The sequence below is a fragment of the Bactrocera dorsalis genome, chromosome 3 (genome assembly GCF_023373825.1).
Source record: "Bactrocera dorsalis isolate Fly_Bdor chromosome 3, ASM2337382v1, whole genome shotgun sequence".
NCBI classification, from domain to species: Eukaryota; Metazoa; Arthropoda; class Insecta; order Diptera; family Tephritidae; genus Bactrocera; species Bactrocera dorsalis.
The window spans coordinates 68,204,481-68,229,913 of NC_064305.1; the positions used below are offsets into that span (position 1 = coordinate 68,204,481).

The window sequence follows — 25,433 nt, forward strand, 5'->3', positions numbered from 1 at the left end:
GAAAAATTCAACCACAAAGTATTTTCACATAACTTTCTGTATTCATTTAATTTGTTCACAAATGGCATTATAGTTCATATTCATATATGAGAAACTTGTAAAACTTAATTAAGTAGGAAATGTTAAATAAATTTGTAATATTTTAACACGTTGGCTTCCCGTTCTCTCACTAGTAAATACGACACAAAACAGCCCCAGGCGCAACGGTATCTCTGGTGATACACGCTTAGGCTAAAGCGCAACATGTAATGGAAGTAGATTTTTGTCGTGATCACCGGTAATACGCTGGGAGCCAACGTGTTAATGTTGAAAATATAAACTCGAGCTAGACAGAGAAGCTTCAAGTAATCAAAAGTATTTTATTATACCAAAAATTGGTATAAATTGAAAATCTGGTCTTGAACAGTCATGTACCATATGTTGTACAAGTGTCGCAGATTTTTTGAAAATATGACCAGCATGATTTGTTGATCAGTAATGCATACAAACAAAAATAGTTTTAATGCATTATATGGGCCTCATAGTTTCAAGTTGGTAAGTTTCAAATATGCTAAGTAGCAATTGTAATAGAAAATATATTTCAAATAAATACCAAGTCTCATCAAAAACATTTATAATATTAAAAAAAAAAAAATATATAAAAAAGTATATGAACATTCAATTAAAAATAATCAACAAAAAACTTTGAAACTTTCATCAACAAAAAGAGAAAGAGTTCGATACCCCAAGGTTTAATTTAACACCAGTGTGTGTGCTTGGGAAGTGTCGCTTAAACGCAACAATAAATAAACCGTTAAACTACAGCTATCAACTGGCTACTAAATATAAATTAATTTGCACTAATTCGTTAAGATTTTGCTACTTCAAAAGTTCTCATTTAAAAGTAATTTAAATGCTACTAGAAACCGCCATTTTATTCGCTGCTTAAACGTTGGTCCAACAGCATATCTTCACCACTCTGCCCCGCATGCTTCTGCGAGACATGCTTACGCAAATCCGATTTGTATTTGCACTTATGCGGACAGAATTGACACGCGACTGTTGGCGCCACACCGCACTCGTAGCGCTTGTGACGTTTCAGGGAGCCCTTAATTTTGTACGACTTGCCGCACAAATTGCAAACATACTGCAGCTGAACTTCGTTGGCGTTGGGCACCAGTATCTTTGTGGGGCAATGCATAAGCGGCAACAGTTGCTTGTCCTGCGCATCATGATTTTGCGATTTGTGCTCCTCGATTTGTTCCGCCTCTTGCTGCTCGAAGGCGTTGAGCACCGTGTCGCTGACCGCCTCAATGGCGGCCTTGTCCAACAACTCCAGCTCACGCGTGTTGCGCAACACTTCCTGCTGCTGTTGCTGTTGTTGTTGTTGCTGTTGGCGCTGTTGCTGCTGCTGCTTCTCACTTTCCACCAATGCGTTGATGACTTGCGATGTGTCCGCCGGCAAGCCATCCACCGCATCGTATTGTATAACGTTGCGCAACATCATCTTCTCTTGGATTGTGTCGATTTTTATGAACTCCGTCTGCTGCTGCTGCGTCGTCTGTTGCCGCTGCGGATGGTGATGGTGGTGATGTTGCTGCACCACCACACCCGTGCTGAGGCAATCATTCAGTGTTAAGTGTTGTTGTGTGTTCTGCTGGCGATTCGACTGTTCCACGTGCGTGGCTGTGATATTAGTTTGTTGTGCCACCGTCACCGTGGGATTTAAACGCATATCCTTTACAATGTGTATGCGCTGCTTGGTACCGGCGGTGGTTAGCGTGCTCTCCGCGGTGTGTAGCAGTTGATGGTCCGCCTCGGGTATAGTGTACTTAATGGCGTTACGCATGGTTTCTGTGGGTATTTCGACCACAACTGTGGCACCGGCCAGTAGATTGGCCTCGCTGGAGTTACCCTCGTCCTGTTGGTGGTGCAGCGCTTGGTGCTGATGCACCGGCAACTGCGTATTCGCCACACTGGAAATGGTGCCGGCCGCATTGGTGGCGGTGTTCTGCAACGAATAGGGTACTGTCTCCAAGATTGTCCAATAACCATCGGAAGTGCCTGAAATTTACACAAAACAAAATAAATGATCTCATTAAAATGCGGGAAATAATGAATGGGTGATACGTTTGCAGCTATGTGCAAATGTTGTGAAAAATATTTGAATGACTTGCAAAGATGGCAAATTAGTAGAGCTCGGCTTTCCAGTTTAACCTTACTTTTTATTACACTCTTACTTATTCTTATTATTTCACATATTTTCATAATGTTTTTTTGTTTTGAAATATACATATATATATAGTACAAAAATTTGCAACTGTAAGACAATTTTTTTTATTTGATTTGTTATTTATTTTATTTAGCTTTACCATTTACATACACAAAACCTTAAAAAAGTACCACACATACTTATGTTGAGACAACATTTTGTGTTTCGCTGTATTTTAATTAAAAAACAAAAAATATTTTTTATTTATAAACTAACTTATATATATAAATATTTTCTTAAGTTAAACCCAGGCCTATACGAAAACTATTTGTTATTAAAGAACTGTGGCAAGGATCACGCACTCGTAGCAATTTTTTTTTAAATAAAAATAATAATAATATAAATTATGGTTAACAACTGCTTGTTAAGCAGCTGTGGCAATTCAGAAATTGGCAAATGAAAATAGACTGGAGATGTTTATATTAAAAAAGTAATATTTTTATGAAAAGATGAATATTGAAATCTTCAAAATTAAAATTAAAATTATTTTTTCCACATTTTAATATAAACAAAATCGATATTTTTAAGCAATTTTTTACTGAAATTTAAAAAAGTTAAATATTAGATAAAAAATAAATAAAAAAGTAATAATCCAAATAAATAACAAAAAATAAATTAGATTTAAATTTAAAAATTAGTGTTTTTTGGTGTTGTCATAAATTCTTTAGTTTATAAAAAGGTAAATTTAGAAATATTTAAAATTAAAAAAATTCATTAGGAAAAAATCGATATTTTAAAAAAAATTTTAACTGAAATGGAATATACAAAAATACTTGTTGTCAGATATTAGATAAAAAAAAATAAAATAAAAGTAATAATCGGTTTTTTTAGTTTATAAAAAGATAAATTTTGAAGTATTTAAAATTTTAAGAAAAAAAACTGTGCCGCCCTAGATGCAAATACAATTTTCCAGCATTGAATACATTTAGATATCATATAAAAAATAAAACAATACATATTAATCAAAAAAATTAAACCAATAAAAAAATAGAATATATATTTTTCTATTTAAAAAAGTAATATTTTGTAGTGTCGTCATATGTTTTTATAAAAAAATAAATATTAAAAATATAAAAATTAAACAAAAACAAAAAAAAATAAAATAAAATAAAAATAAATAAATAACAAAAAATGTATAGTTAAAAAAATTAATGTTTTGGTGGTGTTTTCATAAGTTCTGAGATATTTAAAATTAAGATCAAACTAATTATGCTCTGTAAATACATTTTTTTATATTATTTATTAGAAAGCCAATTCGATTAACTGAAATTATATAAATAAAAAAAATAATAAAAAATTAAAAATGAAATGAAATGAAAAAATAAAAAATCATAATATAAGAATTAATAAAAAAATAATTATAAAATAATAAAATTATTACTCTCACTTTCATTATACTTTCAACAAAAAATTATATTATTATATATAGCAAATAACTAAAAAAAAATGGAACAACAGTTACTGTAACTTTCATTATCCATAGAAAAGAAATATGTAGCAAACAGTCTAAATATTGCACGCGAAAATTGTTAGGTTAGTTTTCACAGGGCATATTTTGCGGCAAGTTGCCTGACATTACACTTCGAGTGTGGCCTTATCACATAAAAAAATAATTAAATATTTATTTATACATACATACGTGTACCTATACATTTTGTAAGGCTATAAATAACAGTTAAACAATGTTTAGCAAAAAAAATGGCAAGATTCATTGAGATTTGACAAAATAAGTATAAATTTAAAATTGTGTCAAGCAAATACGTTGAATACACTCGCACTGCAGCGAGATGTCATTTAAAAGCATATAACAAAAATTAAGTGAAAAGAATAGCAAAATTACAAAAATATTTACATAGAATGCTTGCAAGCCTACGTTTCATATTGATTAACAAATTATAAATTGGAGCCTTAAAATTCCTGAGCGATCAGCAGAACCGATAAAATATTTGCATATATGTTTTTTATGTACATATATGCTTATGTTTTAAAACTAATATTCTGTAAAATAAAATTATAAAATTTAATTAAAGTTAAATGTAGTTTACTGTAGGTAGAACTTATTCGAAATAAGTACGAAGAGAACAAAAGCTTAGCGTCGCTTCGTATTCGCTTCCATACGCTTTGCTTCAATATTGTACAAATATGCGCAAATAAAAAGTTTAAAATTTTTTTAAAAATTTGCAGTTGTTTTTAGTGTTCTCAATCTCAATTTTTGAGTTCTTAAAGTACCACAAAATGTTTAGAGGTTGTAAAAATTTTATATGAAATTTCAGGTTATACACGAACTTCAAAGTGTCAAATAAACATATCAGCGGCGCCAAAGCATTACTTTTAATTAAGAATAAATTTGAAAATTTCTGTGAATAGAATTTGAAGCGCAGTTCGTGAAAATGCATACAATGTTGTTTTTGGACTTTTCGAATAACTATAAAGTAATTACCAAACTAAATGCACGTTTAGTAATTGGTGAGCGCAGTCTTAACCCAAATTTATTTTTAATGCCTTGCCACTCTACAGTCGCAACAAGTATTTACAGTGAAACCTCGATATGGGGAACTTATTTTGGGAATGTTTTTAATTTTTTAAGATAATATATGCCTTCTGACTAATAAGAATTTTAGAAAAAAACTTGTAAATGTTCAGACATGTTTTTAAAGCACTACATTGTGTGTTTTCTTTTTTTTAATATTAAATTTTTAAAAGTTATTAAAAAGCGATTGTAAAAAATTAAAATTAATTCAAAATAATATTGCAATAAAAACAAAAACTACAACCCTTTAAAGCCTTTTTGCGAAATTTTTCCTAATAACGTATTTTTTTCCATCAGAAGTTTAGCATTAAATTTTAAAATATTAATAATAATAATAGCTACTAAAAATAAAATAAAAAATAACCGAAAATTAATTAAGAATAATTTTCAAATTAATTTTATATTTATATATAAATTATTAATTATTCAATATTAAATATTACTCATATTCACATTTTTAATTTTAATAAATCTCTTGCAATATTAAATATTATAAAATTTACTCTGTATTTTTTAGTTAAAGCAAAAATTATTAAATATTTTTTATTAGATTTTAGAAAAATATTTCTAATTAATTTTATATTTATTAATTATTTATATTTATTTATTAATTATTAAATTATTCAATATCAAAAATGTTCTTCTAAATTAATCCAAATAAGTGGTAATTATTAAATTATTACTTTTTCTTTTAAATTTTAATAATTTTTGAAAATAATTAAAATATAGTGAAAAGTTTATTTTAAAAATGTAAAATTATTTGTTTACTTTTTTTAAATAAATAACTATATTTTATATTCAATCATTTTTATTAGCTCTATATATAACAGAATATATAGAGAATTTCAAAAATTAAAAAATTATTTGTTTACTTTAAATAAAATTAAAAAAAAAAAAAGAAAAATATATTGTTTCATACTTCGATAGATTAGATATTAGAAAACATCTCTCTAAAAGGACTTTTAAGGAATTAAATATGTAATATTTTTAAAAAATTCGACAAAAAACTAATGAAAAATCGGCATTTCTTTGAGTACCCGCAATTTCATGAATTTATTTTTCAGTTTTGCATCTTCTTGAGATAACTTCGCAGTAAACCAAAATCCAGCATTGTTTTTTTCAGATGATCACAAGGGTAGAAACCATGGCGACGATGTATTGTTGCATTTTTTGTTAAATTGTTAGTTTTATTTCGAAGTATTCATTATATCGAGTTTTCACTGTACTTACTTGGTATGCGCGTGAATTACTTGCACTTACGAACTTGTGGCACACTAATAAGATTAATAACAAGAGCTTAAAAGACTGCAAATTCACAATCACGTCAAAATAAGTGTAAGCGCCTAAAACTGCACTACATATTTAAAAAAATTATGTATTTGACTAATATTCCCTGCTTCTTAACGTCACTTATACGCTCAATCATCTTCATCATCATAGTTATCGTCGTCATCGTCATCACTTTCCTGCAAAATGGGCACAGCGGTAATGGTCAGGTCTCTGCTGCCCAGGCCGAAGCCAAAATATTCCACATCGAGTAAGGCGTTAACCGGCATGCCCTCAACCTCACCGTCGCCCTCACCATAGACACCATCATAGTCCAACGTATGCTCCTCATAGCGGGCTGGATCGTCACCTTCCTCTTCGGTGCGTATCTCATAAAGACTCTCTTCGTTGTCACGTGACGCCTCATACAGCTCACAATGCTTACGCTTCGCATGACGCAACACATGATCTTTGCGGCGCGATCGATACTCACACGAAATGCACTTGTACTTTTTCTTTTTCAGACAATATTTGCGCACATGCTCCTGCAGCTTCTGATGCGACTTATAATAACGGTTGCAATGCTTGCACTGCATGAAGTTCTCACGCTGCAGCTGCGACGCCACACCTCTGCTATTATTATTCAAATAACCGTATAAATTAGTCGCTGGCGGCTCCTGCCGGCGTGTTGTGAGGGAGGCGGAGGTGCCGGGCAACGAGGCGCCAGACGCGGTCACGCTCGTATCAACGCCCAGGAGACTGCCGAGTATGGGATACATGTCTGGCGTGTTGTTGACGTATGTTTGTATAAGGCGGGCAACAGAAAAAATATAAGACAAAACAAATGGAAAAGAAATAAAAAAAATATATTTTTAATAAAGAACATAACTGTAATTTAAATAAAATGTAAATAAAATACTTCTAAATGGTACAACAACAAAAATATTAATTTCAACAAAAAACAAACACTTAAGGGTTAGGGAGATTCAAGGTGTGTGTATATGGTAACGGAGGTTTTGAGGTTATGTTTCATTAAATTTGTGTGTTTAAGTAAGGTTAAGTTGTAAGACAATGAACATTTTTTAATACAAAAATTAACTTAAACATTAGAATGCAATTTAATTACCCATAACTGTATGTATGTATGTCGCTTGATTTGACGCTTAAAAATGTACCAATTATGTATGAACGTTTGTACTGTTGATGATTATGTAACGGGCAAGTGATGAATGTGCTATATATATACATATGATTTATGTATCTATGTCACACGCATGACCTTTATATGTCTGTATATATGCTTGATGAGGCATTAAAAACCCATTTTGCTGTTGAAAATGTTCCATTTTTTGTTGTATTTAATAGTTAAATAGCTAATGATGATGTTGATGAGTACTTTGTTTATATGTTTGATGCCTATATATGCTTAAGCGTGTAAAAATTGTGTCTGCAAATAATCACGTGCACTTAAATAAAAATAAATAAATTAAAATAAAAATGAAATAATAACTTTTTCGCTTTAATTATATTTTCTTTGCTACAAAAACACTTAAAAAAATATACATAATGTATTCAAGCGTTGTTTTATATTCTTTTGGAATTTTAATAACATAAAAAACATTTAATTACGTATTAAATATTATTAATTATTTTTTTTTACTAATTTTTTTTTTTTGGGTATGGAATTAAATTAAAACTTTAACAAATGTAAAATTATATTTTTATATATAAAATTATATTTTTATGTATCAAAACATTTTTAAATATTATTAAAATTTAAAATATTTATATTTCCAGGTAGTGTATATTTTGTATAAATTGTTAATAAAAATGTATTCAGATAATTTTAGAAGTAATGTTATATTAGTAAAAAATTAAATTTTTAGTTATAAAATTACCAAAAGGCGGGGAATTACTGGCATTTGGTAATTAAAAGTTAATAAAAAATATGCACATGATTTTTTTTCTAAATTAATTATTACTATTTTTAAATACAAAAAAAAAAGTTTTCAGTTAATATTTTATTTAATGTTAAATTAATGCAAAATTAAACTGTTAAATATAAACTTACTGAAAGGCAGTGAATTTTTGGCATTTAGTAAAAGTTAATAAAAAATATGGATATACTTTTTTTGCTAAAATTAATTATTACTATTTGTAATTAAGGTTCAAAAACTTTTAATATACAAAAATTAAAACAAATTTTTATTCAGTATTTTATAGTAGTTAAATTGTTTACCCATTAATTGAATTAACTTTTGTAAATTAAAAATTATTTCATTAATTTATATCAATTGATGTAACATTAGTTTAAATATTATTAAAATTTTAAAATTCTTTTTTTTTTAAGGTAGTGAATATTTTAAATTTATTTTAATAAAATAATTAATTGGTAAAAAAAATTAAAATATTAATTGTAATAAAATAATTAAAAAAAAAATATCCTATTTACTTATATATTTTACTAAAAATTTACTATAATTAAATAAAAAACAATCAGTTAGCCCAATAATTCCTTTTTTGAATTAATTTTAAGTTAAAAGTTTTTAAAATTAATTAATGAACATAAAAACCGATTTTAGAAAAATGTTTCCTTTTTTAGTTATAAAAATATAAATTATTGAATTTTTCTTCTAAAGTGCATATTTTGTTGAATTTTTTTTATTTTAATTTTTTAGAAGAAAATGTTTAAATTAAGTTCATATTTACTAATTACTTTTAAATTCATAAATAAAAATTTGAACAAAAACACATTTAATTAGTTTAATATTTTCTAAATATTTTGAATTATTTTTTTAATTATAAAAATTTAAATGATTGAATTTTTCTTATGTAGTGCTTAGTTTGAATTAATTTTTAGAAAAAAAATATTTTAAAATAATTTTATAATTACTTATTAATTTTAAATTTATAAATAAAAAAACATTTATTTAGTTTAATAATTACAAAACTACAAATTTCAAATATTTTTTTTTACTAAAAATTAATGCAAATAATTGCTAGTTTTAAGAATAATTAAAACTATAAAACAAATATTCATACGTACATATATATACAGGTATACATAACTACACCAACACTTATGTGCAAGAAATGCACTCAAGCGTGTTTTATATTCTTGGCATTTTAATAACAGCCAACAACATTGCATTGCATATGTGTTAATAGCATTAATTAAATATGCAATAAATAATGCACTGATTGTATTTGTGTGTGTGTGTGTGTTTATTTTTATTATTATATTTCTAAGGTTTTTTTTGCGTTTTGCCACGGTGTTCATTTGAATATAAATGGATATTTGGTTAATTTGTTCTTTCAAGTCAATAATTTATTAGCATTAATTATAACAATTCATAAGTAAAGTAAGTAAGTAAGTCTATGTATGTATAGTATATTTCATTAGTATGCTAAAGGCTTTCTCAGGCAACAAAACTAGTTAATAACAACAATTGCTTGCTTCGCTTGCCTTTTGTGTTTGCTTTTTGCTTTTTTCAAACGGCCAATACACACATTTACTCATTTATGCACATACAAAGCTACATACACATGTACATATATATGTAGATATATGCATATATAGTAAGGCAAGCTGTGTGCTCTACGCCACCGCTGTGCATGGAGAACGCTTCGTAGTTGTGAGCCAAGTACCTAAAAGAAAAGAAACAACAATTAGTTAAAGTTTTAAAAAATTTCGAAAAATTGCAATTTGTGTTTGTATAGAGGCTGGCTGCAAAAGAGAGCAAAATTCATTAGTTGTTTTTGTAGATATATGCATATGTTTTTGTTTTATACAAAAATATATAAGTACTTATATATGTATGTATATGTATTGCGTGCTTACTTTCCAACCATTTTTCGTTTGCTTTTGTTGTTTTCTGTTAAAAATTAGTTCAAAATAAAACTCAATAAACATTTTTGCATTTTTTATATTTATTCGTTTTTTTGTTGTTGTTGTTGTTTTAAGTAGGCATACTCTTTAGATAGTTACTTTCGTTTCAGCGGCTACTAACAATAGAATATAAATTTTATTTTTATATATTTTAATAATTTTGTATTACAGTGTAGTTTTGTGTTTTACACGCTGTCGTTTGTATTTTTCGAAATTTTCACATTTTCAATAATTTTGTATTAATATTTTTTGTAATTTTTATTTAATTTCTTTTTTATTTAAATTACTTATTATCGGTACTGCTTTAGTGCAAGCAACTTTGGAACGGTTTATTTGTTGTTTTTGTGTTTACTGTTTTTGCATAGATTTATGTTTTATCTAAATAATTCATACAAGTGTAAAATTTGTTTGTTGTTTGCTGTTTTTGCACCAAATAGACAGTTAATTATTATATTTTTTCTTCATTTAGTTTGAATTTTCGGCTTTGCATAATGCATTTAATTAACAACAACAGCTACTTAAGACAGTTAACAATTCGTTTATGTGCAACATTTGTTGTTATTGTTTTTTTTTATTAAATTTTGTTGTTGTTTTTTTGTGTGTAAATTCTTGCACATCGCAATTTCACAGTTTTCAAAAGGCATTTCTTCACAAGGGTGGGCCATTACAACTATGCAAAAAGTTTTCGTTTTTTCACTTTTATTATAATTTTTATTTCATTTCCTTTTTATTAAACTATGCGCCATACATACGTACATTATGCAATTAAAGACTTAACAAACTTAATAAATGTTGCTGTGTGTCCAACTAACAATTACACAAATGCATATATAAATATAGTAGATGTAAATAAGCGACTGTTACTTTAACTATTTATTACTGTTTTATTTTCTTTTTTTAATTAGGTATGTAGTGTGTGTTTGCGTGTAGCTAGAAAATGTTGCTTGTTGGTAGCTGAATTGGGCGGCGCTTCAAAATATTGACAATTTTACTTAACGAAGACACACACACAAAGTTGTGCCAATTATTCTGCACATATGTAAGTGTATTTAAGCATCACCAAAATTTACATATGTAGTACTTGTAAAAAAAAAAAATACGCTATTCGATTGCATTAGCCGATATTTAGTGTATATATGTATGTATATGTGTCGCTTCACACATACATATATTTTTATATGTGTATGTATGTGCTAATATATTTTTCGTACATCCCTAATTACAAATACATACATATTTTTTTATAATTATTTAAATTTAAATTTATGTGAAATTTCTAGTTTCCATTACAATCACATACGTGTAATCACATAAGTTATTATTTTTCTTTTAATGCTAGGATTTTTTTGTTTTTGTTTAATTCGTTTGCTTATTTCACTATGTTATATTCACAGCTCATTTGGTTAAATATGTTATTGCAAAACAAAAAGTTGTAACTTTTAAAGTAAACGCAGGCGCACGCACACACATGCGAAATACATACATGCATATAAATATATACATATGTATGTATATCATCACCTAAAATGCAAAACAACGTAGCATCAAAAAAATCTAAATCGTTGTCAGATATTATAACCAATAAATAACCATTTTACAACCAAAACTCTAATTTTGTTTCAATATGAGTACATGATAACTTCTATATAACCAACATATAACCATTTTATAACCAAAACTCAAATTTCGTTTCAATGTTAGTGGTTTATATTATATCGTTTTTCTTTCGTTATTTTGCATTCTAGGTGACGATATGTATGCATATACATACATATGTATGTGCGTTTATGCAAGTGCAAGCGCTGCTGGCATATCGACATACAGTAAATGTGTTATGCATAAAATATAAAATACAACATTACTTTTTTCCTATAATATACTGTTTATTTACGGTTTATTCTATTTTATTTTTTTTTTTTGACTTGCTTTTCACTCAAATTGTGTGTTGTTCATTTCATTTTTGCTAATCATCGAAATTTTGTCTGCCAATTAAATTTTCGCTATAATTATTTAATTTATTTTTATTTTATCTATATATAATATTTAATGTGTGTGTGTATATTTGAAAATATATTTGCATTTATCTACTATTATGGTGAAATAAATCGTCAAAATTCAGTAGTTTTGCTTGAATGAATTTAGCTGGCGCGTGTTCGCATACGAAAGCATGTACATATGCATAGATAACGGTGTACATATGCGTTTTCTACTATTAGTTTGTTAAATTTGTGCTGTTAGAATTTTTTTTTTTTGCTTTGCTATAATAAACTTTAACAACACTTGCTATAAAAAAAAGAAAATCATTTAAAAAGTTTCGACTAACTTACGTACATGTTTGTATGTATTTAGTATATATGCGCTTACTAGCAATAGTGGTTATGTTATATAACTTGGACTTTAGTATTTATTGTATTTGTTGTTTTGCAAAAAATACAAATAGTTTTAGATTATCACATAGATATTCGCGTTATTGCACAGTTTGCACTTAATTAATATGCTGTTATAACGGTTTTGACTACAATTTCTGTTGTTTTTGTTTTACATAGGCTTATAGCTTATGTATATAAATAGTTTATTATTATATATTTTACATATATAAAAGAAAATTTTCAACAGCGCTATGTGATGCTTGTTATATGCTTGTATGTATGTACATATATTTATTATTTAAAAAAAAAAAGATTGCACAAAGTTAATTAAAAAAATTGTTTACAACAAAACTATTAGTTATTTGACTGACAAAAGACCAGCAAGGTAAGAAACGCTGTAAAGGACACAACTTAAATATTTATTTACATTATATATATATTGTATGTATATATTTTTTGTTATACAATAAGCAAGTAAAACACGCTTAAAACAATTACTATTAATAGTAAAAATTAAAAAAATAAAATAAAAATTTAAATTAAAACAAACGAAAAGACCACAACCTTAAAGAGCAACATTTGCTTAAGAACTTAAGTTAATTATTTAGCATTAAATTAAATGTGTGGAAAATAAATTTTAATTTTAATTATAATTATAAAAAAATTAATAATTAATATACAATATATTTTAGTATATAGTGAAGGGTAAGTGGAGGGCGGTGTGGAAAATGCAGCATGAGATGAGTTGTTACTAACAATGTATTATTTATTTATATATTTGACTAGTTATTTATCAAAACTATTTATTATAACAAAAGTGTATAATTGATCAAGCAAATTTTATTAAAATATATAATTTTTTTATAATATATAATTTTTTAAATATTATTTTTTTAAAGATATAACATTTTTTTAATATATATAAATGTAGGTGCTACCTTCAATTGCCTTTAACAACAGTTCTCATACAATTACGTAAAATAAACCAAAAAATAACACAAAAAATTACAAAAAAAAAATTTACAAAATAACATCTTATCTGAAATACTGACCAAATTATAGGTTTTTTGTTTCTAATTTTTCACATTTTCACTTTTTCTCGATTATGCGTTAAGTAACTTTCGTAAAATTTTAGTAAATATGCACTTTTCTCATATAATTTTTTTTTTCTGTTTAAATTTTTTATTTTTAATTAAATAATTTTTAATTTATACTTTTTTCTTGCACTTTTTTTCCAAACAGGTAATTTTGTTACTACTTTAAAATTTCATTAGTCCCCACGGCCGAAGGAAAGCTACAAAATTTAGTTATTCGTTTATTATCACAATTGTTTTTGCATAAACTTAAGCATATACGCGTAGATTTATGTGTGTGTGTGCTCAAATTCGTATATACTGCTAAATTTCGCATGACTTTTTGTTGTTGCAGGTTTGCGTTTTGCTTTGTGAGCTCATTAATGAAAATAAAGAGGACGAGTGGAAACAGGGGTACATCAGTCGCCAGTCAACGCAATAAATGTTTATCATTCAAATGGACTTTTATATATTTATGTTGAAGTGAAAAAAGTTTAACTAATATTTTATTTTTATATCACATACCAATACGATTGCATAACGCACAATTACATACATACATACATATACATATACATATATTTTATTTTTATTAAACAAAAATATACATACATACAGACAGACAGTGTCAACTCGTTCATTGCATTTGCAAATTTATACTATTTTTTGACTATTTGTTTAATTTTATCGATATACATATCATATACGCATATTTATATATATATTTTACAAAAAAAAAAAAATAGAACAGTAATAAAACAAATTTTAAGAGAAACTACATATGTTGTTTTTGTTTTTAAGCTTTACTGCAACCGATATATATATTTTTATAAAATAATAAAATATACATATATATTTTTTTAATTTTAAACATTTAGTTTTTTAATTTTAAAAATTTTTTTGCGAAGTGAAAATGGAAAAATATAAATATCCGTTGCTTTTAAATTTTAAATTTTTTTTAAGTGTAAAAATAAAATTTTTTTACTTTAAAAATAAAATTTTTCAAATTTAAGAGCAACCGACATTTAGAATTTTTCAGCAAAAATAAAATATGTAAATTAGTTGAGCGGAAAAATAATGCAAATAATCGTTTGTTAAACAAAAAAAAAAAATATTAAATTTGGCTGCACCATAGCTATAACGTCCTCCAAAAATATAACTTTCCATACAAAAACTTTATTGAGCCGATCTATACAATTTTTTCGTTCTTCGGAGACGGTACTATTGCCTTAAATAATAATTTGTGCCGATTTTCCCTTACAAGAACTTGATTCCGATCCGTCAGTTCATATATGAATATATATAGTGGTCCGATATCAGCGGTTCTGACAAATGAGCAGCTTCTTGTACAAAAAGAACGTGTGCAAAATTTCAGCTCGTTATCTCAAAAGCTGAGGGATTAGTACGCGTATTTACAGACAGACGGACAAACGCATGGACCAACAGACAGACGGATATGGCTAAATCGCTCACATCATCGTACTTATAATTTATATATGTATATATTTTATATGGTCTCCGACATTTCCAATAGGATTTTACAACTTCGTGGTAAAGATTTTTAAGGCAAATTATAATTTTTAACAAGGAATTGATTTCTGCATCATGATTTATTAATAATTATGTAAAAGATATCTACTTTTCAATACTTTTTCCTTTATTATATTTTAACAATATGTTTTTTTATCTCAAAAACCACAAAGCGAATAAGAAAATATTTTGAAACTTAAATTTTAGGTTTTTTGAAAGCAACATAAATCTTAAAAATAAAAGATTAGTTAAAAAAAAAAAAAATTAATTAAAAAAGAAAAATCATTTAGTTTAAAAAACTGTATTCATTCCATTTTACTGAAAACTGAATGATTTTGAAATATTTTTTTATTTAAAAAATATAAGATATGCATATACATATGCAAGATATCGATAAATATATTTTAAAAAAATTTAAATGTTTATTACATTATTAATCTTTTTATAACTTCAAAAAATACAAAGAGTGATGGAAAGAATATTTTGAAATTCAAAATTAGCATTTTGAAAATTATATTTTAGTGATCAAAGGTATACTTTTCAATATTTTGAAACTTAAGATTATCATTCTGAAATAATTTTGTTAAATTTCGATCAAAATTTTGAATGCGCTCAGCTGCGCTTTTCAAAAATCTTAATAAACATTAATTAAATATGTTTAAACCGCATATTTTTCAAAATTATAAAAGTTTTGTGCATTAATATATTTTTAAAATTATTTTATATTGAAAAAATTGAAAACCCTAAACTGTATACTAATATATTTTTAGGGTTTATGCTATATTTTGTTGATGTCTGTAAACATTTACAAGTTTATATATATGTATGTATGTATTCTACCGACAACTGCAAGATACAACAAAACACTTCTTGTTTATTGCCAGCCAACTTGTAGTATGTGTTAAGTACGCAATTCAATTTTTTGCTCATTTTCTTCATTTTAAGCTCAATATATGTACTTATATATGTACATATGCGGATTTTCGTAATATTTAACAAATAATTTACTAAGTTACTTTTCAATTTTCCATTTGCTACATTTTTGTGCTGTCTAATAATTTTTACATACACAATGTTTACTATTATTTCCATTTCCGGTGCCTGTTGTGCCTTTAGTGAATCACAATATATATGTATGTATGTATATAAACCGTATACTTTTAAGGAATGCTACCAAACGACATGACAATAACTAGTTTTTTTAGATTTACACATTAGAGATCCAGCTTGAATTTTTTTCTAAGGTCCATACAGTTGCATAAAACATAAACCACTTGCGCAAATTAAATTTTATCCTCAAAGCGCTGATGGGACCCGGCATGAGCATCTGTTTTCCACTTGGAAAGAATTTGCCAATGAATGACAGTGAATTTTATGCAAGTGCAACTAATGTACCGCTATACGTAACTAATGACTTACAATTAAGAAAAAAAATTTTAAAATTTATTACAGAAAAATACCTATGCACAAATCGTTACTTCTCAAGCGACACTAACTCCTCACTCAACGCTCAGCACTAATGACTAGTTTTTGCTTATCTTCATTTCATTTAATTCTACTTCTTCTTCATTGCATACATTTAGAAATTGAGACATAAATTTTGAAAGTCAATTGCAAATGCCCAGCATTTTGGGGAGCTTCGAAAGACTCTCTAACGGTTATTTAATGCTTTTTCAAGCACTACCGTTATATGCCGTCAAACCATTACACAATTGACGTGTTGATGTTGCCAGACAAGCTCATCTCAATTTTATTGAGTGTTTTACGCTAATAAATATCACATAAGATTTATCAATTTTTCGAATTCATTGTTAAACATTGTTAGCTAAGAACTGTATTCTCACATTTTTCTTTTTGTTTTTGTTTTTCATAAGTGTATCACTAAAGTTTAGAGCTCTATGTTTTAGACATACTCATAACATAGATTTATATATATATATATATATATATAATTGTTGTTTTAAATAATTATTTAGTCGTTTTTCAAACGCAGATCACAATTATTTTAACTCTTCAGTTAACTGTATTTTTAACTGTGCATTTTCGTGTACTCCATAATTCCAAACTCTTTTTTACACAAATGACTAATAATTGCAAATACATATCTGTATGTATACACCTATATAAATAAAATCGTTTAACTAACTTATTGCACATAGTTGACTACATATACGCGCATACACATGTATATATGTATGTATGTATTGAAACCTATGCTACAAAACCATACAAAGGGGGGGCGGGGGTAAGAAGAACTGTTTTGCCGGCTTGCTGACACACTTGTCAATTTAACTTAAGCTTAAACAGAAATTTAAGTGTATACATGTATATATGTATATAATAGTAACAACTTTATGAAATTTTGTTGCATTTTTCTCGGTTGTTGTAGGGTGCGCGATTTTCAAACATGAATTTTGCGTGCTTGAAAAACATCAGAAGTGTGTTGTTATTATGCTGCACAGCATATTTTACACTAACAACAGCAAATGAACGCACTACAAAAACAAGCGTGCGCCATGGTACATATATGAAAAAAAGCTTATATATAAGTATGCATATGCATATTATATAGCAAAAATCATTACTTTAACAAATCTACCACTATATACATACATACATTTACCGTTACATGCCTGTTTATGCATTTCTAACCACAAAAAACCATTCCATTGTGTTGGACAACTCGAAAATGTTAAAAGTTGCAGTCTCTCTCGTCGATATACGGCTATCACGTGTGTATGATTGTGCAAACAAACAAGTAAAAATTGTTAAAAAAAATTACCGTTGTAACTGTTGTTGAAATTTACGACAGCAAATCACTTTAACTACTTTGGAAACGTAAAATTGTCAAATTTTGCTTGAAATCTTATTTGTTGTGTGTTCTTTTTTTGTTCTACATACATGTGTGTGTATGTATGTATGTACGCTCACTAATTTATCATAATGTGTTTTTTTTTCACAAAATATTAGTACAAAATTTTTTTTATATAAATATGCAACAATGTGAATGTCGTTATCGTCGTTTTTTTGTTTTGAAATGCGTCTTAGTTTTCTTAATTTTTTTTTACATTTTCTTTTTGTTTTCTTTTACTTTTTCGTAATTTTAAATAACTGAGATCATTATTAATTATTTACTATTACTTTTGTATGTTTACTGATTTTCGCTACACTTTCGTTCTTTTCACACTTTTGCGCGCGCTGCACTCTCTTTTCGCTTGCTTGCTTGCTTTCTTGATTGTTTTTTTTTCTAATTATTATTTCTATGTTTTCTTTTTATGTATTATTTTTATTATTCATTTTAATTATTTCCGTTTATCTTTTCTGTTTACCTTCTCGTTTCAATTTTCTATCTTACTTTCTTTCCTCTCTCTCGTTTTATTTTTGCTTCTCCCGTATTAACATACAATTGCTTCTCTCAAGTCTAAGCTTTTGTCGCTTTTATTTTTAGTTTTCATCTTTCCGTTTCAATTTTCTATCTTACTTTCCGCTTCCTCTTTCCTCTCTCTTGTTTAGTTTTTGCTTTTCTCTCCTGTCAACATACAATTGCTCCTCTCAAGTCCAAGCTTTTTTCACTTTTATTTTTACTTTTATTTTTATTTTTACATTTTCATTATTTTTTACTCCATTTTAACAAAGTCCCCTAATACCATCGCAACTTATACGTTCTACATAACTACTTATGTACTCCATATACCACTGTCCATATCACTTTGTGCTTCAAATATCACTTCTTGTGTCTCCTCCTCCTCAAATTTTGGCTGCCACTTACATACATGCTTAGTTGTGCTGTAATGTGGCGGCCATAACGGTAACAGCCAAAATATTTTTATGTATATGCAACAAGTATTCAAATATGCTGACTGTTTGCATATTATTTTTTGTTTTTTTGTTTTTGTAAAACTACATATACAATTACATTTACATTAATTATTTAATATTCTCTCACTTCTAATCATACATACAGACATACAGGCTTTACTTAATATACATTTTTTTTACTTATATAAGTATGTATGTTTGTATGTGTGCATGTCTACATACTGTTGTAGAGAATATTAGTTTTATAATATATATATTTATATGTTCGTATAAAAGTATACTTTTAAGCTATAGTTAAAATTGTAAAAATAAATGAATGTAAATAAAAAAACGACTAAGTTCTCAAGATCATTTGGAAAATTATAAGACTTCTTTATGTTTAAAAGAATTAAATCACATTCGTGCTAATTAGTTAATGTGTGTGTTGCTTGCTTGGAGAACTCCCTTCATCAAATTGCACTCCTACATATCTGCATGCATGTCTCTCTGTGTGTTTGTGTGTGTGTGAGTGTAAAAGTGTTTCGTGTATGTGTGTGTGTGTGTTTCTTTGTGTTGTCATCAACATCTTTAACGCAACCTAACCCTCAATCTATCACACTTTTTTAACTTAATTGATCACTATTTATATATGTATGTATTTACCACTGTAACGGCGTGCGTGCTTCGCTAAAATAAAAACGATTTCAACAATTTCATACTTATGCGTTGGAATGTGCTCTGCGCTATATGCGTTTTATGTGTGTGTCTGTAGGCAGATTTATATGCGAATAGCAAAGGAAAGCGTCGAACTCAACGTGGCGAAGTGGGTGGTTGTGCGCATGCGCATGCGCCTGTGTATGTGTAAGTGCGCGCGCTGCTCATAGCAACATATAAAAAATATTCTTTGCAATTGTGATGAATCCATACTGTCGATTGTTGTTGTTGCCGCTGCTGTTGCACCAATTGTCGTTGTTGTTGTTGTTGTTTTTGTTGCTGCTAATTTTGCTAAATTCCCCAGTATGTAGTCGTAGTATGCGTTGGCGGAGTATCGGTGGTCATTGCGTATATCGTGACGGCTGATTATATCATCGATGTTGATGTGTGCGCATGTGCAGAACGAGATTATGTTTATGCTTTGACTTCTTGTGACAAATCGGACATTCGAATTTCGGCTCGACGCCGCACTCGAAACGCATATGCCGATTTAGGCTGTGCGGTCGCGCATACGAATTCCCACAACGTTCGCATGTGTAGGCGCCACCGAAGGTGCCACCACCACCACCACCACCTGTACCAGATGCAATGGCCGCCATGTGACTACTACCAGCAGCAGTACCGCTGTTGCTCAATACGCCACCGGCCTCATCACCACAACTGCTGCCTGCTATGAGTGCGGTGTTGCCGGCCGCTGCTGCTGCTGCTGCCGCCGCCGCCGCCGCTGCCGAGGTAGATGGACCGCCTGAGGTGGCGCTAGGCGTACTTGCACCCGTAGTTAGCGGCACAGTGTTGATGTTACCACCAACAACAACACCAACACCTACGCCACCACCCGTAAGCGGTGGCGTGTTGGCTCTATTTGAAGGCACTACGCCTGCACCAATGCCAGTTGCATTATTACCCGTAGCGGTACTAGTGCTGATGCTGTAACGGCGTGTTGGTGATAGTGCGCGCGGTTGTCCGGTTGCTTGCGTCGTCAATTGTGCATGTGCGCTGGCGTGCGGATGCGGGAAGTTCATCAGGGACGAGAGGTGGGTGGACGGTGCGGCCGCAATTGACTGTAGTGCAGCCCGTTGTATCGCCATCGACACCAGATTCATCGGGAAAGCGCTCAAGCGTAGATCACATGGTTGCTCGTCGTCGGTACAGTCACCGGGCAATGCGGCACTGCCATCACCAGTGATACCAACTGTTATCGCACCGCTTTGCGTGACCAAACCAAGGCTAGGCACACCGGCCAAATCGCCCTCATGCTCATTGTCATCGGCTGTGGACGTCGGTTCGTACTTTATGACCGGTGTGCAGACACGACTGCTGGGCGGACTGGCTTTCACGCGCAAGTTGGACCGCAGATGTGTGCCGGCGGCAGCGAATACGCTCGCGACATTAACTTTATCTGGTGGACCGCGCACGTAATTTATTGGTTGTTGTGTTGTGGAGCGTACAGCGTGTGGCATGCAACGGAGTCACCATTGAAAAAGAGAGGTAATAAAAGAAAAAAATTAAATTAGTTTTTTTTTTGTTTTGCTATTTAGTGGGTAAAAGTAAAAAATTTCTAAAATACATTTGTAAATAGTTTAGTCTCGAAAGGAAATAGCAGTCACTTTGGTTAAAAAATAATTCATTTTATGCTTGAATTCAATTGGAAGGAGTCTTACAAATAATATACATACATATATATAATGTTATTTAAAACACCAATGTATTATATATGTAGAAATATATGTTAAATACTGCATTTCGCAACTGTTAAAACAGTTTAATAAAGAAAATGAAAAATTGTAATTATTTTTTTTTTTCATTCCGATTTTTCTTTTTTTGGCTTTTGCATACACTTCGCTTATTATGTTGTTTTTTAATATTTTTGTTGTTTTTTAAATCACTGACTGGCATAATATGAGTAAATACAAACATACATACATACATAGGTGACGAATGTGGTGGTGGTGGTGGTGGTTTTGGTGGTAGTGGTGTTGACAAGGTGTTGATGATATGCATACACGCTTAGGCAAGATGATGATGGGCTGCTTTTGAATTTTGCTAATTGCTTTGTTACTTGAAAATGTTTCCAAATCGGTTGGTATGATTTTTTTTATATATTTTTTATTTTTTCGTTTTATGTGTGTGCGTCCGCATGTACGTGTGTATTAGTGTGTTTGCTTATGTGAACTGTGCGAATTTAAGCCTGAATTTAGGAGAAAACTATGCGTTTTGTAATAAAAAAATATAATTGTTGTCGAACGTTGCACAAATTTCCATATTGCAAATATATTTACATTTATACTCGTACTATGTAACTAAAGTTTACATTGATATTTTTCTTTTTACTTGTTTATGGAAATTTGCGCACGTGATATAGCTGATAGGTTAATTATTTTTTAGATTATTATTTAATTTATTTTTTAGTAATTTATGTTTTCATCATTTTTTTCTAATAATTATAATAATAAATTCATATTTGATAAAATATATTTTTTTTATTTTATATAATTAATATTTTTTATAATATAATTATTTATTCTATTTTTTAATAAATTATATTTTTTGATAATTTTTTTAATAAGTATAATCATAATTTTTTTTTAATTTAAATGTTTATTTTTTTAATTCAAATAATTTATATTTTTTGTATTGAAATATGTATATATTTTTACATTAAGTAATATCAAAATTTAAACATTTTTATTTAAATTTGTAAAATTTTTTTATAAACACATATTTTCATCAAAAAAACTTTAGTATATCTTAAGTATATCATAGAATAATGTTTAAAATTCTATTTTGTAAGCCGTATTTAGAAATTTGCGCAATCACAGAATAATAAGTTAAAATTACTTAATTTTGTTTTTTAATATTTATATTTTTATTAAAATAAATTCTGTTTTTATAATTTTATATTTATTGTTTTAATTTAATACTTTGCAATTTTTTACTTAAATTCATTTTTAATAATTTATAATTTTTTTAATGATTGTTAAATTTTTTTAATACTCTAGCAACATTAAAGAGTAAAATATATTTTGATTAAAATGTATTTATATTTTATTAAAATATTTTTTAATCTTAAATTTAAAAGAAAAAAGTTGAAAGGACCAAATTTTTTTTTAGAAATTTTATACTTTTTTATTTAAATATTATTTACTAAGTAGTATATTTTTTATTAAAATATTTTTTCTGTTTCTATAATATATATTTTAATTTTTTTTTTATTATTTTATAATTTTTTTTTTATTATTTTATAATTTTTTTTTTATTATTTTATTTTTTTTTTAATTAATGTATACTTTTTGTTCAATAATTTATTTTTAATAATTGATACATTTTTATACTCTAGCAATAGAGTAAAAAGATTTTTATTCGAATATTTTGTTTAAAAGACTGTATAAATTTGTACGCACATATTGGTTAATAACAATATTCATTCAAACTATGTGTTGTCCTTTTTATTATCATTATTATTTTTAATCATTATGTAATTATATTATATAAATATGTAATTTGTTTGCATAAAAAAGGAACTGCCACACAGCAGTAAAGCATTTGCTAACTCGCACGCGGCATGTTGCAAATTTAATGTGAGAAAGTTAGTTACAATTTGTTAATAATAAAATAACAGTTATTTGTATACGTTTTTATATGTATGCGTTGCATTGTTTATATGCTTGCTTATATAATGTGTATAGTTATTAGTTTAAAATATGTGTGTAGCACAAATTTTCCAAACAATAGCTATGATATAAATTCATAGTTTATGGAAATTTGCACAACTATTTTTGGAAATAAAGTAAAATCGCATGCACATACATACAAACATGTATGTGCAACGGCTAGATGACCATTTCACTTATAACTTGCGATTTGGCTAGGCTGTGCTTTAACTTAATTCTAAAAAAATATTTTAAATCACACTTGGTAGTATAACACTACTTTTACGCACCAACACTGCACACATACATACATATACATTTCTAATATATTATATATATTTATACACAAGAGTTGCGCATATATGCGTACAGTGTTGCTTAAAAAGTGGTCAACACAAATTTTTTCACATAAAAAATTTTGTTCTTCAATCTTTATGTAAAAAAATATTATTTATGTAAAAAATTATTATTTATATAAAAAAAATATTTTTTGTTTTTATAAAATATCACTTTTTATAAATAAAAAAAACTTCACTCTTCATATGAAAAACCTTATATAAAAAATTGTATAAGTTTACGCATGCATTTAAAAGTACTTTATAATTCGGGTATATTTAAACTAATTAAATTCAATTTATTATATATTACATTACATAAAACCATATAATTATATAGTAAACGTGTGTGAACGCATAATCACAAGCCAAACTAGCTAAACTGGCAAATATAAAAGAATTTTACTTAAAAATATAAATATATAAACATATGAGTACTTAATATACACAGATGTATGTATGTATAAATAACACTATGTAAAGTATATAAAAATATGTAAAATATAACAAATTTACAACTTAATATTTTTTTCACTTATTAAATTAAAAGAAGTACAAATATAAACTAAGCTATAAATCTCAATGCATACATATATTATATATGTATATGTGTATATATATACTATAAACATATTGTATATGCATGTCAAATAATTATATACGACATTCTGCGGCGCGCTGCTTGCTAGCTAGCTTTAGTTGTCATCTACGTTCTTTTGTAACAAAGCGCCACCAAAATTTTTACTTTTATTGTTGTGTTCTTGGTTGCTATTCGTTAAATTATAAATAATTAATAAAATTCAAAGTTCTTTCAGAGTTTCTTAGCAAACGCTGCTTTGTTTGGGCACTGTATGGCACTCCACTAACCGCCGGCAGCCAGCAGAAACCTAGAAGAGAAAACTGGTTAGCAAGAGTTCTATATTTGCTAGAATATATGTTTATATATGTATATAGGTTGTAGGTAAACAGTTATGCTTGTAAAAATGTTAGCAATGAGGGTGTGCGGTGAGCTGAAATGGAAGAGATATTGTAAAATTTAAATAAATATTTTTATTAAAATATTTTAAAGATTATATATCAAAAAAAACTTTGAAAAATAGTTTATTTGTTTATTGAAATATTTTAAAAATTATATGTGGAGTAGGTAGGGCTGCTGTCTAACGTCGCAGCTAGGTCTTTAGAAAAAAAAAAATTATATGTAACACTTTAAATATTAAATTAATTTTCATTAATTTTAATATTTTTTTTTTTTTTATAGTAAAAACAAAAACACTTTTTAATTTTTTTTTTTATTTTTTAGAAGTGAGCAGAAAATGCAGCAATTGTAATATTTATTCATTTTTGTATTAAGAACAAACTTTTTTATTGTTTATTTATTTATTTTTTTTTTAGTGAGCTGGAAGTGAGTCAATTTTATTAAAAAACCTTAAAGTATTTAAAGCTTTTTGAATATTATTAATTGTGATATTTATTTATTTTTGTCTCCATTTTTTTTATTTATTTTTTGAAAAGGAGATAATTTTATTTAAAAATTTCTTAAAATATTTTAAAGATTAAACAAAATTCAATCTTTTTCTAGTATTTTAAGTTTGTTTAAATATTATTAAATTTGTTATTTATTTATTTCTGTTTTAACATTTTTTTTATTATTAATTTTATTTTGAATTGAGCTGAAAAGGAGGAAAGTTTATTTAAACAAATTCTTAAAATATTCAAAAATTATTTCAAATATTTTAAAGATTAAACAAAATTTATTTTTGTTTTAAAAGTTAAGGATGATATAAAATATTTATTTATATTTGTAATAAAATATAATAATTATTATCATTTAATTCTATTTAAGTAACTTTCTTGAAATAGTTAAAGTTACTTTAAATATTATTAAATTTGTTATTTATTTATTTTTGTTTTTATTTATTATTAATATTATTATTTTTTTTTTGAAGTGGGCTGAAAAGAAGGTAATTTTGTTAAAAAAAAAATGTTCTTTAATTTTCTGTCAATATTCAACACCAGTTACTGAACACG

The 25,433-nt window shown here is 27.5% G+C and overlaps 2 protein-coding genes across 9 annotated transcripts in view; both read right to left on the reverse strand.

Annotated features, from left to right (window-relative positions):
• LOC105228910 (longitudinals lacking protein, isoforms F/I/K/T) overlaps positions 1–25,433 on the reverse strand; it is a 126,647-nt gene that overhangs the window by 17,637 nt on the left and 83,577 nt on the right. The window contains exon 6 of one of the 8 annotated variants that reach the window (XM_049452375.1): positions 718–2,043. The exons of the other annotated variants lie outside the window; for them this stretch is intronic. Within the exon in view, the coding sequence (XP_049308332.1) occupies positions 914–2,043 (1,130 nt within the window). The 3' untranslated portion in view covers positions 718–913. Of the gene's footprint in view, positions 1–717; positions 2,044–25,433 lie in introns of those variants that run through there. 8 annotated transcript variants of the gene reach the window in all.
• Positions 5,905–7,651, reverse strand: LOC105228906 (longitudinals lacking protein, isoforms A/B/D/L). The gene is made up of 2 exons (XM_011208912.4): positions 7,174–7,651; positions 5,905–6,828 (listed from the first exon to the last, which is right to left on the reverse strand). The coding sequence occupies exons 1-2, from the start codon at positions 7,175–7,177 to the stop codon at positions 6,200–6,202; spliced, it is 633 nt and encodes a 210-aa protein (XP_011207214.2). The 5' UTR covers positions 7,178–7,651; the 3' UTR covers positions 5,905–6,199.